The 18,384-nt window shown below is 44.2% G+C and overlaps 1 protein-coding gene across 4 annotated transcripts in view; it reads right to left on the bottom strand.

Moving 5' to 3' along the window:
• B4GALT6 (beta-1,4-galactosyltransferase 6) overlaps window positions 1-8,373 on the bottom strand; it is a 124,027-nt gene extending 115,654 nt beyond the window's left edge. For 3 of the 4 annotated variants that reach the window (XM_031690316.2, XM_072949057.1, XM_072949056.1), the window contains exon 1: window positions 8,061-8,373. In XM_031690316.2, coding sequence (XP_031546176.1) covers window positions 8,061-8,175 — 115 coding nt within the window. In that variant the 5' untranslated portion in view covers window positions 8,176-8,373. The remainder of the gene's footprint in view (window positions 1-8,060) is intronic. The other variant, XM_006205076.4, reaches the window with a different exon arrangement.
• Window positions 8,374-18,384: the final 10,011 nt, after the last annotated feature.

The raw sequence follows: 18,384 nt of genomic DNA, 5'->3' as shown, positions 1-18,384 counted from the left end.
TCATTGACTTCAGTTCTTCCAGCAACAATGTCTGAGACTCTGGGCAAGTGGCGCTCTGAGAGCCTTCCCTTCTCTTTCTCTACAGCCAGGCCATCCTCCCAGCAGAGGCTTGGGGCGTGGAGCTCCAGCAGCAGACGAAGCAGTGGCTTACCTCTGGGACCTTGCTCCCGGGGCTTCTCTGCCCACAGGCCTCTATGTCCAAAGGTCCCCCAGCCCTGGGGCCTCTGACAGAGGGGCACACCCAGGCGCTCTGGTGGGGAGGGGCAGCCGGAGCAGCGACCACCAGAGCCCCAGGCCCCCCAGGCACAGCACAGGGTCCTGAGAAGCACATCCTGTGATTCACAGCCCGTCACAGGATGGGCAAGGAAGTTAACTAGTCATCCTGCATACGTGTAACGCAGTCCCAAGAGGAACATGCGTTCTGTTCCCAGCCAAATTCCAAACAGTGCTTGGATACCCACCTATACAGAGACTACAAACTCAGATCAGGAGTCTCTCATTTTAAAGTATCCATAGACACGACTCTTTTAACCTTTGACCAACATTAAAAGGCAGTCATGTGGGGAGGGTATAGCTCCTGGGTTCAATTCTCAGTACCCCCTGTTAAACAAACAAACAAACAAACCCAATTACGTCCCCTCATAAAAAAATTAAAAAATGTTTTTAAGGCAGTAATGATAAACACTGCTTCAAAATAAATACGTCAATATCTCATTCTGCCACACTGTTTAAAAGACCTCAAATTTACTGACAAAACAATAAAACGGAGAATGGTATTTAGCATTTTCCCCTTCAAAATCAATTTCCCCTTCAAAAATACCTAATTTCCCACAAGGTCACAGGATTCAGATTCACTTAGGCTGATAAGACTATAGCTGAGTTAACACTGACTGTGGGAGGCAGTCTGAGAAGGTCCCCCGGCCCTTTTGTGTGCTCAGGAGTTCAAGAGCCTTTCCGGCCCTTTTGTGTGCTCAGGAGTTCAAGACCCTTTTCGGACAAAGAAAATATGTTAAAAATGATGGGGCTGTGAGCTCTCCAATGGACAGGGCCCCAAGGGCAAAGAAGTGAGTGAGGCCTCCAGCCAACAACCTGCAAAGAATCACAGTCCTCAATCCAACAATTCCAGGGAACAGAATCCTGCCCAAATCCACGTGTGTGAACTTAGAAGCAGATCCTCCCAGAGCAGAGCCTCCAACCACAGCCTTGAGCAACACTCTGCAGCCGAGTAAGAGACACTGAACCAGAGGCACCCAGCCAAACCGTGTCCAGCTGCCTGACCACAGAAACTAGGAGGCAACACCTGCTTGCTGTTTGAAGCCCCTAAATTTGGGAGTAACTTGTTACAAAGTAATAGGTGACTAGTACGCTGACCAACCCTGGCATGTTCTCCACTGTTCCTCATCCCGTCAGCCCCTCCAGTCTCCCGAGGTGCCCAACATTCAACGTCAAGATGGCATTGATGAGTGGGCTGGTGAGAGAACCAACCGGAGATGCCAGACCAAGAGAAGTGATTTAACCAGGAACATTCAGTTGCTCAACAATTCTTTTCTAAGCCTCTCGTATGTGCCAAGGCAGAAACCAAACCTCAGCCTAGCCTAGGAAACAGTGCGCTCTGTACTAAGCTTTGTTCACACAAACAGAGCCCCTCACTCTCAACAGCTCAGTCACCAGCCTTGTCAGATGTGAACACCTTCACCTTCCCTCTCCCCATGCATCTAGTTTTTGCTGTCATAAACATCTTTATCTCCTCCTCTCCCATCTCCAAAATTAATCCACCTACACCCTTGATTCCACTCCCTCCACCTGGTCCTGGTCTCCATGACTCCCACAGTGCTGCCTTTAACCTATACACACCAGTACAGCCTAGATGTGTCTCAAATGCAAATCTCATCATGCCACCTTCCTACTTAAAATTTAAGCTTAATGGTTTGACATTGTCCTCAGGCTAAAGTCCAGGTTCTCCAACCCAGCTTAGAAGGGTCTCTATGACTGGACCTGTATTTATCTCTTGTGTTTTGGCCCACACTTCCCTCTGATTTCAATGTTTTAGCCCCCTGCCTTTTTTTTTTTTTAACTTTCCATTTCTTTTTCACCTCTTAGCCTTCAAATATTCCATTCCTGCCTGAGGTATTTTTCCCCAGGCCCATCTTCTAATAACCTAACTTAAACTTCTGGCCTCAGCTTAATCTTCCTCTTCTCCCTAACGCCTAAGCTAGCTCAGTGCCCCCCACCTCCCCACCCGGGGCCCCCAGGGCAAACTGCATCCCACACTGTCTTCTACAACTTTGCTGCTCCACTGTGCGGATTTCCCACTGGCTCTGAGCTCTATGAAGACAGGGACCACGTGGATCCTGCTGAACCACAGACAAACGTGTGTGAATAAGTAAATGAACTGAGTCTTCCTAGATCACGTGATGTAATTTGTTCCCTTTCTCAAATCTTCAAACCGTGTCCTCACTCCCTAAGCATCCACAGAAGCTCGGTCTTATCATCTTATAAAGTTCCTTCAGTCCTACTTTCCACCAAATCAGCCACTTTCACTTGACCTCCAACTGAAGGCAATCTGGCTGATGCCTCACGTTACCACATGATACCACAAAAACAGCCTTGCGGTAGTGGTCAGAAAGCTCCTACTTACCCAATCGACGATTCTCCTTCCAGACTTTACCCCACTGAACTTTATCCCACTGCAACCTTGCCCTGCTGATCACTTTTATTTACTTATTTATTTTTGCAAAGGCCTCTCTTCACATTCATGATCTCCCTCCGTTTTCCTCTTCCTGTTTCCCCACTTGCCTACACGGCTGCACTTCATTCACAGCTACGTTCCCTTCAGCCTCCGCAAGCCCTCCTCGGGTGACCGTCTAAACTTTCCACTGTGTCAACCACACCGCCTCCCCTTTGGGGCTGGAGAGTGAAAGCGGTAACAGAGCCTCATGGGAAACTTTCCAAATCACACTTGGGTCTCCTTTGTATTCCAGTTTAACCCCCATCACTCCACGCTTGAAAGTAACTAACTTAGTGAGCCACTTCTGCTTGTGGGAGCTAGTTTTATTAACTCAGGTGAGTCATGGGAGAAATGGGTAAATTATCACTCACTCTACGCTGAGGACACCCAAATCTCTCTCCTGTTAGTATTTCTCCTGGGCCCTCAGCCCTTATTTCCATCTGCCTACCTGCTGACAAGTTCTTCCTTGTTATCCTACAAGCAACCCAACTCAATTTCTCTAAAACCAAAATCCCCCTTCAAGGCACATGCCTTTCTATATTCCCTCCGACTTGCAGCCTGGTTGTTTAACCTAGAATGTGAGCATAATCTTAAGGCTTCTCCCTTTCCTTCAAATTCCACTATTCACATCCTCTCAACTCTGCCCTGATCCAACCATGACCTTGCTCAGGTTCTAACCTATCGTCTGAGCTACTGAAATAACTTCCCACCTCGTCCCCCTGCCGTTGGCTCTGCCCTCTGTAACCCATACTTTGTGCTAGAAAAACTGCTCTCAGACAGAGGATTACATCATCCCCCTTTTCAGAACTTGTGATGTTTCCTGCTACTCACAGGACAAAAATATTAGCATGCAAAGCATGATCAGTAAAGAAGCCCAGAAAAAAAGAAATGACCAACACCATGAACAGAACCAAAAGTACCCCCGAAATGAGCCCTGCAGACCAGAGAACTTGGTGAGGGGAGAAAAAAAAAAAAGGAAAAGAACCTTTGAAACACAAAGCAAACTGTAAAAGTTCAAAATGAACACGATCAGGCTCACCCAGCCACGAGGCGAAAGGGCTGTGATAAGAAAGCTGCAGAGCAGCTCGCTACTTTCTGAGCTAACGGAGAGAAACCCAGCCAAGGGGGCTCTGAGCAAGGGCCCAAGTAAGCCACCCTCTCCCACCACACACACACACTAACACGTGCAGCCTAGGCTCTGACCACCCATCCCAGCAGGCCACCACCCCCCTCCAGACCCGAAAAGCAAAGCACATGACCAGGTAATCCCTCAAAGGGCCTATAGGAATTCACACCAAAGTGGCCCAACGAGATTCCACCTCTGCTCAAGGAATAGAACAGCCCGTCAGCAAGTCTAGCAAAGGTCATCAGGACCACAGGTAAGTCAGGCGGACAGTGAAATCCCCACTCCCCAGAGAGCTGTGCAATCTTCCCCACAGTGATTAAAGGCACATCAACTTCTTTCTGAATCACAGACAGCTTTAGTAAAGCTGTGGGAACCAAGGCCAGTTTCCCACTGCCAGGAATCCTAGGGACCTCAAGCGTCAGAGCATCAGCTGGGCAGGGGAGACCTGGGACTTCTCCCAACCCGGCCCACTGACCACCCCACGCCCTAAGGAGAGGCCAGATGGAAACAGCCCTATTTTCAGGAACCTATCTTCGCTCATGCTGTTCCCTCTGACGCAAATCCTTTCGCTCAGTCCAGACCAGTCCTATCCACCACCTCCTCTGGAAATCCTTAAGCAGCCCTCACTCCCCACTGCCTGCTTTCCGAGGACTTGTTTCAGCCCTTCCATGGTGCTCACCGCGCTGTATGAGGAAAGGAACTGTGTCTGTCCTCCACCTTCCTCAAACATCTAGTCCATCGGAGGTGCTCTATTCGTGTTTGCTGAATGAATCTATGAGTCAGTTCTACTCCTGCGATACCACGGCATGAAAATGACTGTGTTGTACTGGAAGTTATACTGGAAAGGGTTTCACACTAAGTGGAATTCCAGTTTCCATTTGGCCAAGGCAAGACCTTGTGGGGAAACTTAAACTCATCTTTTTGAAATCATGCACAAAGGTAGATAGAGAATGAGAAAAAAAAATTCATGGCACCAGTCTCTATTGGATGGGCTAGGGCAATCTGTCCCTGGATTTCCAGGGTCGGGGGTGGTCTGCAGACCAGTTACCCTTGGTACTAAAGCTCATAATATAAAGACTATCCCTGTATCTCTTGTATGAATTAGAAATTTCAAGGAAAATGCTTCAAATTATTCTTAAAGTAATGAGCTTTGAGTTTGATGAAATTCATCACAGATTAAGACCCAAATAGTCAAAAAATTGCTGAGTCAAATGAAAAACATGGGAAACTAAACATTACACTGTCTACAACCATGTGCTCAGAAGGGAGCGAGGAACACTGGTGAAGGAGACTAAGAAGTTAACTAAAATGATACAAGCGCTGACTTGCCTGGGGAAGGCGCATGACAAATACAGGTTCCTAGACAGAAAAAGTAGGAAAATACAATCGATGTCTACTGAACAGGTTGACGTGGAGAGGATTAACATGGGTTTCTTAACACAAGAGATAGGAAACACTTATGATCAACTTTAAAATGCTCTCTTATGCAGTATGTATTTTGGTCATAAGAAAATTCTGCCCCAAGATGTAATTCAGGTTAAAATATTAATTATTTCGAAAAGATTCTATATACATCTAGTGTAAAGTAGTTCTAAGAACCTAGCTAGTTTGGGGTATGTCCCATTAATAAGATACCCGTGATGAAAGGGGAAGTAAGCACAAGGCATTCTGCAGCATACCAAAGGACCACAGCTGTCTTTCTGAAAATCAAACTGTGCAAAAGAGCATTGCACTGGGAGTCGAACTAGCCACATTTTTCATGGAACATCATTTTTCCTTAAAGGTGTAACTGACAAACTATGGTTATTTAGACTTCTGTTTGACCTACATTTTCCTCAAAATGAGCAAAGTGAGCCTGACACGTCAAGAAAAACTGACAGCATGTGTTATGTGTTACCGGTGATAAAATGTGAGCTTTCAGGCAAAAACGTGAATTTTGGAAAACTGCTTCTCAGTAATTAAAAAATAAATAAGGAGGCTTTTTTTTTTGCTGCTACATAATACTGGTTTGAGAAATAGATTCAATTTAACAAATTGATAACACTTTTTAAGTTTTAGGTTTTCATCCTTCTTACTGGTTTTAACCAATATTTTAAAGTTATAAATTAGAAGGCCCACCAAAGGAGAGTAGTTTAAACCATGTCTACCTAATTGCCTGTAAGACAATTGCCAAAGTTTTTATATTTCAGTGATTGTTCTATGGCAAACATTAAGTATACGAATAAAAAAATGCATTAGTATTTCATATCAATTGAATTTTTAGAATCTATTGATAATATATTAATGCAGTAACAAAAATAGATGAATGCTGAGTGAAACCTGGAATTCTGAATTCCTTTGTTTAGCTTTTTGAGTATGAAAATTTTAACATGTTACTCAAAATACCAAGAAAGTAAGAAAACTGTTTTTTTAAGTGCAAAAAAACACTTTTTCTCCAAAATCTCTCAAAAGTTAAAAATGTCTGATAAAATAACATCCCCCCACCAAAGACATCCAACCTTAAAATAGCTACATGAGAAAGTAAAAACTGCTGTAGGATGAAGAGTTGATTGATAAGCCTTCCAAAATGGCTGAGGATGTTAAGAAAAGCCTGCTGAATATTTTGGCTAACTACTCTCAAATCCACTTAGCTATCACTACCACTTCTAGTACAGGCTTCAAGAGGTGTCTGGTTTAGCCTAAAGAAAAAAAAAAACTGCATTAAAAGAAAATATGTTAAAATATTCGTATTTTTCTTCAAACTCTGACCTCAAACTTCTATTTGGGGATACAACAAGGTCTCAACAATTTATGTCTTCCCAAGCATCATTCTGGGCTTATACATCTTCCTTGAGCCTGAAAACTTAATTAAGAAAAAGTCACAGAGAAAAAAAATGTGACAATGAGTGTATATATGTCCATGAATGACTGAAAAATTGTGCTGAACACTGGAATTTGACACAACACTGTAAAATGATTATGAATCAATAAAAAAATGTAAAAGAAAAGAAAAGAAAAGAAAAGAAAAGAAAAGAAAAGAAAAGAAAAGAAAAGAAAAGAAAAGAAAAAAGTCACATAGTAAGTTTTAAGAAATACAACAGTCTTGATGAGGTTTTGGGAGCTTTGCTTCTTCCCTTCTCCCTGCAATTCATTCCAATAACTGACTATGATGCAAGACGATGCCCTGATGATAATTTCATCTCAAAACTCTGCAGGTGCTTTCACTCTGTAAGGGGCCATACATTTTTAACTAACTCAGGGGAGAAATGGTACTGGCTCAAAAGACTACTGGTGTCTAAAAAGAAATGACAGGGGATGCACAACGTTACTAATTAACATTAAAAACATAACAACCAGGAAGAACTCAGAAAAGTTCTGGAAATACAATGCGTTTTAATATCAATACGAAGGCCTGATTTTTCAGTCGTAAGAATGCCACACTGGCACCTTTTCAACCTAAAGGGGCTCAGGAAGGAGAATATCTAATAAAGAGACCAACTCAAGTAGATTATACAAAAGTGTATTTTGGACCAAAAACCAAAAAATGGTAAATAGGTTAAAATTTCAAACTGCAAACTATCTCGCATAATTGTTATTTTAATCATTCTTTTTATCTCAGAAGTCCTTCAAACAGGTAGCAGAGGCTACCTACCCTTGAAAGGCAGACTCAAGCAGATTAAATAATGGGGCTTTGTTTCTACCAGACAACTCATTGCCTAAAAATTCCTGAAGTGTGGCACAAATGTTCATTGACCCCATTCTAAAAAGTGACCTAGAACACCAGAATAATACATTCTTGAGCTCAATCACATTCTCTGCTGTTGGTTTCTCCAACGTATTTTTACAACCAGTGTTACAGCTGAGGGTGTTGGAATAAAATTACGGTAAAGCACTAACATTAAGCTTAAGCACTAAGTTTAAGCTTAATATTAAATAGATAAAGTTGTCATGAATACCCAAGAAAGTGACCAGGGCATCCTGGGCCAACACACCTAATTTTGCTCTGTCCATTTAATGCAGTCTTTAACTTATTTTTAAACGTGAATTAACAAAACTCACATACCAAAGCCATGCCCCTAAGCAGTTTTTGTGACAGGTCTGAAATCACATTTCAAACAAAACGCTTTCTGCCAGACCCGTTTATGACAGCTTCCAAATCCCAGTAAGTAACATGCTGCGTTTCCTGCACTGTGACCGTGGGAAGTGAGGGTGTGTCTCGGTGCTTACCGATGCCCGGAGCCACATAGATGAAGTAGAGGCAAGACGAGGAGAGGGAGAAGAAGAAGATGAAGGCGAGGAGGGAGCGATTGGAGACCCGCATCATCCGCCGGAGCACAGACATCTTCCTCTTCCCGGCCAGCAGCTCGGGCTGCGCTCTCAGGCCGGACTTGGGGACACCGTCCAGGCCCTACACTTCCATGAATGTGCTAAAAACCCCGAGACTGCAGCGGGGTCCGCGCGGGGAGGCTCTCGGGGAGAGGGCCCGAGAGGCAAGGAGGAGAGAGGAGGGAGCGGACGGAATGAATGGGAAGGCGGAGAGCCGGGGGAGGGGAGGAGCGGGCGAACGCGGGGGAGGGGAAGGGGAAGAGAGGACGCGGGGCGTGGGGGCCGGGGACCGAAGGACCCGAAGAGGCCGTGGAAAGGCGAGGACGCGCGTTTATCGCCCGGCAACGGCGGGAGGAGGGGCTGCAGGTGGGGAGAGGCGCGGGCTGCGCGCCGCGGCGCCCCTGCGGAGAGGACCCGCCGACTGCAGCACGCCGGGCTCCCCCGCGGCTCCGGCTGCCTGCGCCCGCCGGGGTCCAGGTCGCGAAGCCCCCGCGCTCAGGGTCCCGGCCCCCCGCGCTCCGCAGGCCTGCGTCGCCGCCGCCGCCGCCTCGGGGCCGCGGCGTCTCGTGCCTGCGCGGGGCTAGCGTGGGCGCCGGGGCCGCAGCCGGCGCGCGCGATGCGCGGGGGCCCGCGGAGGCCCTGGGGGCCGAGGAGCTGGGCGCTCGCGGGCGCGCAGCCTCCTCCTCATGCCGCGCCGGGCCCCGGCGTCCCGCGGCGGCCGCGGGAGCCGAGCGCAGGAGAGGGCGGCGTCCCGGCCAGCAGCGAGCGTGCTCCGGCCCCGGCCACCGCCAGCTGCCCGCCCGGCCGCAAGGGCGGCAACCGCAGCAGCATTACCGCCGCCGGCCCGGGGTGAGGCGCCCCCGCCGGCGCCGCCCCCGCACGGCCCCCGGACAGCAGGAGAAGAACCGCCGGACGGCTCGCGCTGCGGGTAGAGCCGAGGAACCCGAAGAGGAGGAGGCCGGGCGCCGTCGGAGACGCGGCTGGGTAGCAGAAGGGGCGGACGTTCAAGGGCCGGGTAGTGCCGGAGGAACACCCGGGTCGGCGAGCGCGTCCAGAGACCCCCGGCGGCTCCGCGCGCTTGCTCGGAACTGCAGGCGGCGCTGCGCCGGCCCCGAGGAAACCAGGAGGCCCCCGCCCCTCCTCCGAAACACCGCGCCTCCTGATTGGCCCGCGCCGCACTGCGCGGAATAACCTGCCCCCACCCGCGCGCGCAGGGACCCGCGCCCCTGCCGCCTCCTGCGTCACCGTCGCCCACGCCGGCTTGGGGACCCCAGCGCTCGCCGCGCTGCCGGGGACTGAAATACTGATCTTGAGGCTCCAATGTGTTCCTTCCTGGGACTTGATAATGAAAGATGCTGTGCCTGGAGGGAAAAAGGAATCTCGAGGAGGAGATGAATGGTGTGCTTTTTTCCCCAAAATACACGAACGTGGTGTTTTCCGGTCCTGGATTAACGAAACCTCCCATCCCGCACTTCCTATAGAAACGTACTGTCAGGATGTGGTACGGCTCGATGCGTACCCCTCGTAATAGGACTTGCCTTCCCATCTGAAGGTGAGCACTGGGTAGTCCTACTTCAGCTGTGTTGGTTCAGGCAGGGCAGAAAAGACTTACGCGCAGCCAATAGGCCCTTGAGCTCTGCAGCACCAACCAGCTCAGTAGACAAATTGTTGTAATGCACCTCCTAGGTCGTGGTCTATCTACCCTTCATTCAAAAGCTGCATTTACCTTCTAGCTAGTCCTTAGCTCTGTCACATTTTTCCAGCGCCTGTTTTCAGGTGTTTCTTTTGCAACTAATCGTGTAGGAAGTGGCTGGATGCTCCCTGCCATTATTTGCTCAGTATTTCCAGATGCAGTGGTATTGAACCACCGCTTGATTGCCAGCAAATTTGGTATCTTCTTAACAAGATAACCCATGCCTAGAAACGTCTCTGAGATACTACTATGCTATGTGGAGCCTGACCGAGTTTATAATTCCACTAAGGCCTTTCATTAACTGGAACTCATGCCAAGCTAGTACCTCTCTTCTCAGCCTTCAAATGGAGGGTGTGATACCACCTTGTAAGGCTGTGGGATTAAACGTGATAAATGTAAAATGCGAAACATGATGTCTGGCACCTAAGAGGGTCCCTTAATATCCCATTAGACAGTTGTGTGGATGGAATCATCAGGTTCAACTTCATTTCTTAGTATTTTGCTTTTTGGGATACTTACAAGTTACTCAACTTCTCTGGCTAATTTGATATTTAATGTAAAAGGAAATGACACTATTTTGTCACACTTTCAGATGCTTAAGGGGAATCTGAAATACAAAAATGGAGCAACGTATTAAATGAAAGATAAAACTCACTTTAGAAAAAAAAATACCTATGCAAGCGAAAGAAACCCATGTATAGTGAGAAAGCAAAGTTATAGTAGTTCCCTCTCTGACCCTGCTGACTTTTATCTCTCTTTATTTGCACCAGTACTACTGGGTATTTACAGTGCTAATACTACTGTGCTGGCTTAGCCATGGACAGTGCTTCTCAGAAGGATTGGCTTTTTAAAAGCAAAGTTTTCTACAAAACTAAGTGTAAAGTATTAGCATCTTAGAAACGGATGATTGTTCTTATTTCAGGAAACCTGAAGTCTGTGTATAGATGTGCCTGGCTGGTACAGTTGACCACCATTGGTATCGCTCCCCAAGTTCACCATGGTTCTTATTTAAACTGATTAGTTTTCCTCTGGAGTTAAGTACCAGAAAACCAGTTTAGTCAGTGCGCCCATTAGTATTGTTGATCGCCAGCCACACAGAGAGGCAGCCAGGCAGCCTGCAGTTGAATCCCAGGCACTCTCTGGTCAAGTGACCACCAAAATTACTCAGAGTTCCTTGTTCCTCCATCTCCTCATCAGCAAAAGATAAACATAGTACCTAGTAGAGTTGTTGTAAGGACTAAATTAAACGAGTTAATGCCTCTAAAAAGCTCAGGAGAACCTGGTACCTAGTATGCACTATTTAAATATTTGTTAAATGTCTTCTTTAAAATCTTTCCTTTAGATCACTCTCTGCCAACAGTAACAAGTGATGCTGGTCTCTTCCTGTTTAAAAACCAAATTTCCTAATGAGTCAGCCATGAAGTCTCAGTCTCTAGTGTCTGAAGGATACTTCAGGGTCTCAGCTCATTTGTAAAGCAAAGATCAGTGAAATACTCAGAGCCAAATCTTTTCAAGCCCAGATTATCAACCGATACTTCCTCAGGAGCCAGGTAAGGCCCCCAATAGAGTGACCGTGTGGAAACCTACTGAGTTTAATTTTATGATTATCAAAGAGACTTTAAACTTAAAATTGTAAGACATGACTTATAATAGCAAGGCACAATTTCTCTTAACTGCTTTGTTCTACATATAATACCACCAAGTATTCTGTTTATTATTTTCTGTCCACTAGGTTTTCTATTTATGTTAATCAGAAATATACTACTGAGGTGGTAATTACCACAAAAAAAGAAAAATGTACTTCTTTAAGGAGATGGGTGACATTTTACTTGGACTGTGCTGAGGGTAAACAACGTCTATGAAGTGTTTTGGATTTGTTCATAACCTTGGTAGAATAAAAATCAATGTGGTTTTTTTTTTTCCTGTGAATTGGGGTGAAGAGAGAATGAAAAAAGCTTGTAGAATCTCACTTTTGTGATTGCTTAGGGCTCAGACTTCCATGTTACAATCACTGATTAAACATAGTAATTTTATATATTTAAATACATGGTCTCAGCACTTGAGATTCAGTTAAAGAAAATTGGTAGGTTGATAAATTGTGCTTAGACAGTTGAATTTCCTTTTTTACTTACATAATTGGAATGTAGATTGTATAAGAGTTGGACATTGGCATGATTCGGAAAATGGAATATTTATTCTAAAATATTGTTATTGTACAGAAACTTCCCTTAAATAAAGCCCATTTTCCCACTAATTTCCATGATAGAGTTCTGCTGAGAAAAAAAAAATTAGTCCCTACCTCTTATGTAGGTTATGTTAAAGAAATCTTACAAATATATTTGAGAGCAAACATAATCACCTTAGAGCCAGGTTTTAATAATCTTGTATAAATATATATGAAATAGTGCAGAACTTGATAACACTGTATTATAGTTAAATTTTAAAAAGAAACCACTGTAGTGTCAACAGTCCTTACCTAATTCAGCAGTTGACCCAAATTTCATACTCATCTCAAATTGCCTTAATCCTTTCATCTCGAATCCAAGCTCATTCTTTCACATCAGAATGATGCCCTACAGCATTTCAAGTATTCAAACCACTTTCCTATCATTTTCTTAACATCCCTTTGGGGTAGATATGGCGACTATCATTATGTCTACTATATTATTATGCCTCAGGGAGGCACACTGTCTGACCTCAGGTCACACGCTGACAGGTAACAGAGCTCAGAAGAGAGCCAAGATGTTGTCAGCCTCATTCAGTGCCCTTTCCACCACACTGGCTCCCATTTTCACATGGATTCCTTTGCTTATGAGGGCAAATGTTTTATTTAGTGTATATTTTAAATATTTCTAGCAATAAACATATACAATCAATTTTTCAGACTTCCTCTACCAATTTTGTCTCAGACATCTGTATCAGTACATGACTGGTACTACATGGAAAGTAAAGTTAAGGCCCAACTGTCTGGTTCTTGCTTGTAATCAGTTGATAAGTCAAAATGAGAAAATTGATAGATTGTGTTTGCTTTATCTATTCTTTTTTTCTCAGCGTAATGCTAGGTTTATTCAACAGATTGCTGGTTTTGCCTTAAAGGGAATCTGAGCTGCCAGGCACTAGCCATTGGCTTGCTCCCTAGGCTGCCTGGAAAAAGAAGCCTGCCCAGTGGTGCTGGAATGAGAATCTGTTCAGAAAACGATGAGGTTCAAGGGCAGGGGAACAGACAATAAAAAGCAGAGATAGGAGACTGAAAGAGTAATGAGTCACATCCCAGGCAGTGCCCTGTGTCTTGCGTGGAAGGAATGCTCTTGAAGCCGCCCCCAGGGTACACGTGGAGGCTGCCTCTTGGCCTGCTTGCTTCCTCTGCCCAGGCAGCCTGCCTGAAGGCTGAGGGAAACCAAAGGCTCGGCACATGTGTGACCCAGACGCGCAGGGCACCTCGGGTGTTGTGCACAGCAGCCGGGCATCTCAGCCCTACAGAGAAGGCCCGTGAACTTGGCCACTGAACAGACAAAATAAACATCCACATTCCCAGAGCAGCCTTGAATTCTAAACAGCAGTTAGTCCTGGGTAACTCTGAGGACAACCTTTCTGATTAATACACACATCCGTAATAAAAAGAAGGAAGAAACAATTCCTAGTGCTTGACGTAGTGAAAGAATCTGCTGGTCATAGTGCAAACAGCCTACCCTCACTCGTTTGATTTTTTTAAGAAGTCATTTCCTGAACACAATTCTATTTGGATAATATATAAAATAGTTTCCCTAACCTGGTACAAAAGCAGGGCAGTAAATAATTACTGAATAAATGAATGAACACAGTCTTAACTTTTGCACTATTACGTATATTCCTTCAGGTTTAGTGTAACAAGAAGTACAAGTTAGTTCAGTTTCTCTTACCCAGAGCATGTTATCAAACGAGCCATCTTCATAGGTGAATGACTCACAGAAGTAGAGGGTAAAATACATAGATGACAGGTGTATATTCTGAAAGTGTTCTTTTATTATATCAAGAATCTTCTAGCTGTGGCAGACAAAAGCATTTTAAGAAATGCAATTATGATACACAATAGCTTTTAATGAAGGATATTGGTAGGCCATTTATTATCATATTTAACATTTTAAGTCTCAGAATGTCCTCGGTCTGTGATTAAATCACTCTGGGAAAAATACTGGTTTTGGAGCTTAAATGGGTAAATGTCAAAATGAGAAATAGGTTTCAGGTAAATACGATAAAGGATTTCAGTGTTTCTGTGTCTGAAAAGGGAATTCTAGAATACTGAGATCCTGGAAGGGACCATGTAGCTCAGTGGAGGAGCACATGCTTAACATGCACGAGGTCCTGGGTTCGATCCTCAGTACCTCCATTAAATAAATAAAAATAAACTTAATCACGCCCCCCCCCAAAAAAGGAGCAGCTATGGAATACTGAGATCCTGACTTGTGCGAAAAGCCACAAGTTCATAGTCACAGGTGGGATGGAAGTTACTGTAACAAGACATGTTTTAAAACAAAAACAAAAACAAAAACAGAACTTTAGATACATCAGATAACCAAAAGAATGAAAGAAACTAAAATCATTTTACCCTGAGAAGTATGGATAATACCAGTTGACCGCTACCAATAAGGAATGCCTCAGACATGCAAGGACTGGAAACATTAGGCAAATTATTAACATAACCCAACGTATTAGGTCAATGACAAAGATGCAGTATCTTCTTTTTAAGTAGGAAAATATATAAATACAGCACAGTTTATTTACTTATCCTATTGTTTCTCAATGGGCATTGCTTTTCAATTTGACTTAATCACAAATAAAACTAGTATAAACATTTGCACGACATGTACGTATTTCTGTTGGTTCTATACCTCATAGTCAAAATGCTAGATTTGATGATCTGCACATGCTCAGATTTCAGAGATAATGACAGACAATTTCCCAAAATGATCATACCAAAATGACACTGTCATCAGCAGCATCTGAGAGTTCAGGTTCCTTATAGTTCCACCAACACTTAGTATAGTCAACCCTATTAACATTAACATTTCAGGTAGAATATAATGGTGTCTCATTTTGGTTTTAATTTGCACTTCCCTGAGGGTTAGTGGGACTGAGTAATTTTTCATAAATTTATCGGCATACAGTATCTTCTGTAGAAGCTGCAAAAGCATTCGATACAATTAAACAATTTATGATGTTAAAACTCTTCATAAAATAGGGCTGAGAGGATATGTTCTTATTTTGTAAAGAGCTATCTCAGGCAAATTGCTTCAGCATGATTAGTGTAGAAGCACCGTCATTCAAATCATGAAAAAGATACAGACTGGCAAAACTTAGCCAATGCACTTGGATAATACAATTAAGAGGTAAAAGTAGTGGAAAGAAAGTGATAAAAAGTTATTGTTATTTATATAAAGAGCATTAATTGGAATGCACATTAGATCTAATAGGAGAGATTAATAAAGAACCACACAGAAATATATACGCACACTTACTCAGTTCAACATTGGGGTACAGTCCTAGAAACCAGAGCTCTAACTGGACTGAATTATATGGGGTCCTATAGTTCCTTCCTGTGGAGAAGTATTTTAAGATTGTACTTGAGCAATTGCCCTATTCTCTCAGCTTTTAACAATGTTTAGGATGCCCTTCACAATGTCAAAAGACCTCTGCCAATCTCCTTGTTTTCTTTATCCTCAGCTTCCTCAAGCATTTCCCTGAAAACATCACCAATTGCCAGAAAATGTGTATTCTAACCTAGTGCCTGGTCCTTTAGCCTTTCCCTTTGTGGTAGGTGGAGTGCTGTGGTCCCGTAACTTTTCAAAGTCAATTCGTGTCAGAATTATTTACCGGAACTCAAAATAAATCCCAGGAGAAGCTAGAGCAGAGAAAACAGCACACATTCTAGAATGGCTCATCTCAGGATGGCTGGGACATGGCCCACTGATTATGTTTGGTGGCCGTGTGGTCCACTAGTACCTCATGGGTCAGACTTGTGATGGCGCTCAGAGCATAGAGAGAGACCCTGTTAACAGGGTAATACCATCTACTATGTAATGTATAAATTCATTGTTACACATGTAGCCTGCACTATCTTTTAAGATATCATAAAGACAAGTAGCAAACGGAGATATAATGTACCTGATTATATTACAAAATTGATAAAATCTGATCAAGTTATGCCACACTAACATTAAACTGTGAGATTACATAATAACAACAACAAAAAGATCTCAAGTATAGCAGCAAATATATGTAAATAATACCTATGGATAAACTGAAAAGGAAATGCACAAAACCAATATGAAAGAAAAACAACAATTTAAAAAACTGGAGACAGGACGTCTGGTTTCCAGTTCTGCACGTAAGGGGCTTAGAAGTCACCACTCTGTCCTAACGGCAAGTAAAGTGCTGAACAGACTGAAGAAAATCAACAACTCTTCCTGGATCCTTAAGAGAGGTCAGGACACAGACAAGCTGCTGTCCCCGAGTTTAGAGAAACAGACAGGCAAACACCGGGAGTCATGGCTTACCAGAGCAGACACTGATGAGCAGAAACCACCAAGGGAATCAGTGCTGGAGCAGGAAGACCTGAACCCTAACCCACAAATCGCTGGAGGCTCAGTATGAACAAGTCTGAGAGTTGGAAACTTCAGGGGATGCAGTCACGGAGGACCCCACACTTTTGTGAATTTTATCTCCAGGAGTTCAACCATGTTCTCATAATAAATATCAAAGAAAAATCTCCTTATTATTATTCTAGGAGAGCACTCCGTCCTCCTTAACAAGCCCTGCCCTCAGAAGAGACTAGTGAACCAGAGCATAGCCTGTTGGGGCAGTATCAGAGCCTAACTGACCTGGGGAAGCGAGGCTCTCGTCATCTGGTCCCACCGAAGGAGGAGGAAGAATGCTGAGAAACACTCGTGATGTTCACAGTCCAGAGGCACAGACTCACTAAATGACTGAGACCTGATCATAGGAACACTTCCCCTCCCCAGCACCTTACCACCACATTACTGCAGACCTATCTGCAGCAGTTTCTTTTACGCAGTACATCATGGCCGCATGTCCAGCAAGAAGAAATTACAAGGTATATTAAAAGGCAAGAAAACACAATATGAAGAGACAGAGCAAGCATCAGAACCAGACATGGCAGGGATGCTGGAATTTAAATTCCCAGACAGGGAGTTTAAAAACAGTCAGGCAGTTTCTTACAAAACTAAACACCCTCACCATATGATACAGCAATCACCCTTGATATTTACCCAAAGAAGCTGAAAGCTTATGTCAACACAAAACCCAGCACACGGCTGTTTACAGCAGCTTTATTTACAGTTGCCAAAACTTGGAAGCAACCAAGGTGTCCTCAGTAGGTGAATGGATAAGTAAACTGTGGTACATCCAGGCAGTGGAATATTATTCCAGGCTAAAAAGAAACGAGCTACCAAACCATGAAAAGACATGGAGGAACCTTAGATGCGTATCACTAAGTGAAAAAAAGTCAATCTGAAAAGGCTGCACACCATATGTCTCCAAAACTGAAGACAGTAAAAGGACCAGTGGTCGCCAGGGGTAGGGCGGGGCAAAGGAATGAATACGCAGAGCACAGAGGATTTTTAGGGCAGTGAAAATAACCAAGATACTGTAGTGTTGGACACATGTCATTATACATTCATCCATACCGACAGACTATATACCACACCAAGAGTGAACCCTAATATACACTATGGGCTTTGGGTGATAATGACGTGTCAATGTGGGTTCATCAAGTGGTGACAAGTGTACCTCTCTGGTGGGGGATGTTGATGATGGGGAGGCTGTGAATGTGTGGGGACTGGGAGTCCCCCTTCTCTGTACCTTCTTCTCAATTTGTCCGCGAACCTGAAACTGCTCTTAGAAAACAATTTTAAGAAAGCAAAGCTTTTGAAATAAGGGCCAATTTAAAAATAAGTTTAACTCATGTTGAGAATCAGATATTTTATTCAACTAAATTTGCTTCCCCAAAAATGGAGATCAAAAAGAAGGCCTGAACAAGGAAAGGATGGAAAATCCAATATTATAAAGAGGTGGCTTTTTCCCTGGATGTGATGCCTTGAATGTTAAAGAATGAGCAAGCTAAAGAGTGACAGTTATCCAAGAATAAGACAGGACACCTGGGAGTAAGCATGCTTCCAAGGCAAGAGACAGCTCCCTGGCTGTAACGCCGTTTGTAATCACTACCATTTATGTTTCTAGTATTCTTCATCTGACAAGGCATGGAAAATAATGGTTATTGTCAGGGTGAGAAAGACGATTAATTAAGGAAATGAAGTCTTTCCTTCAGGAAGTGTAAACAGGAAGCATTTCCCGACTAGTCTGCTAAAGCATCTCGGATGGAGCAGGTCAGCGCTTGTAAGCAAGCCGTTGCCATCCTAGGTGTTAGGAAGATTTATTCCTTGCACTGAACGTAACACCCGTTTGCTTGCCCAGGAGACAGGTATGTCCCCAGCAAGACCGGACATCTGTAAACACACCAGCCTCTTCAGGGTGATA

This window comes from Vicugna pacos, chromosome 24 (assembly GCF_048564905.1).
Source record: "Vicugna pacos chromosome 24, VicPac4, whole genome shotgun sequence".
Taxonomy (NCBI): Eukaryota; Metazoa; Chordata; class Mammalia; order Artiodactyla; family Camelidae; genus Vicugna; species Vicugna pacos.
The sequence above is the reverse complement of the archived record's forward strand: the minus strand, read 5'-3'. Positions and strand labels throughout refer to the sequence as shown.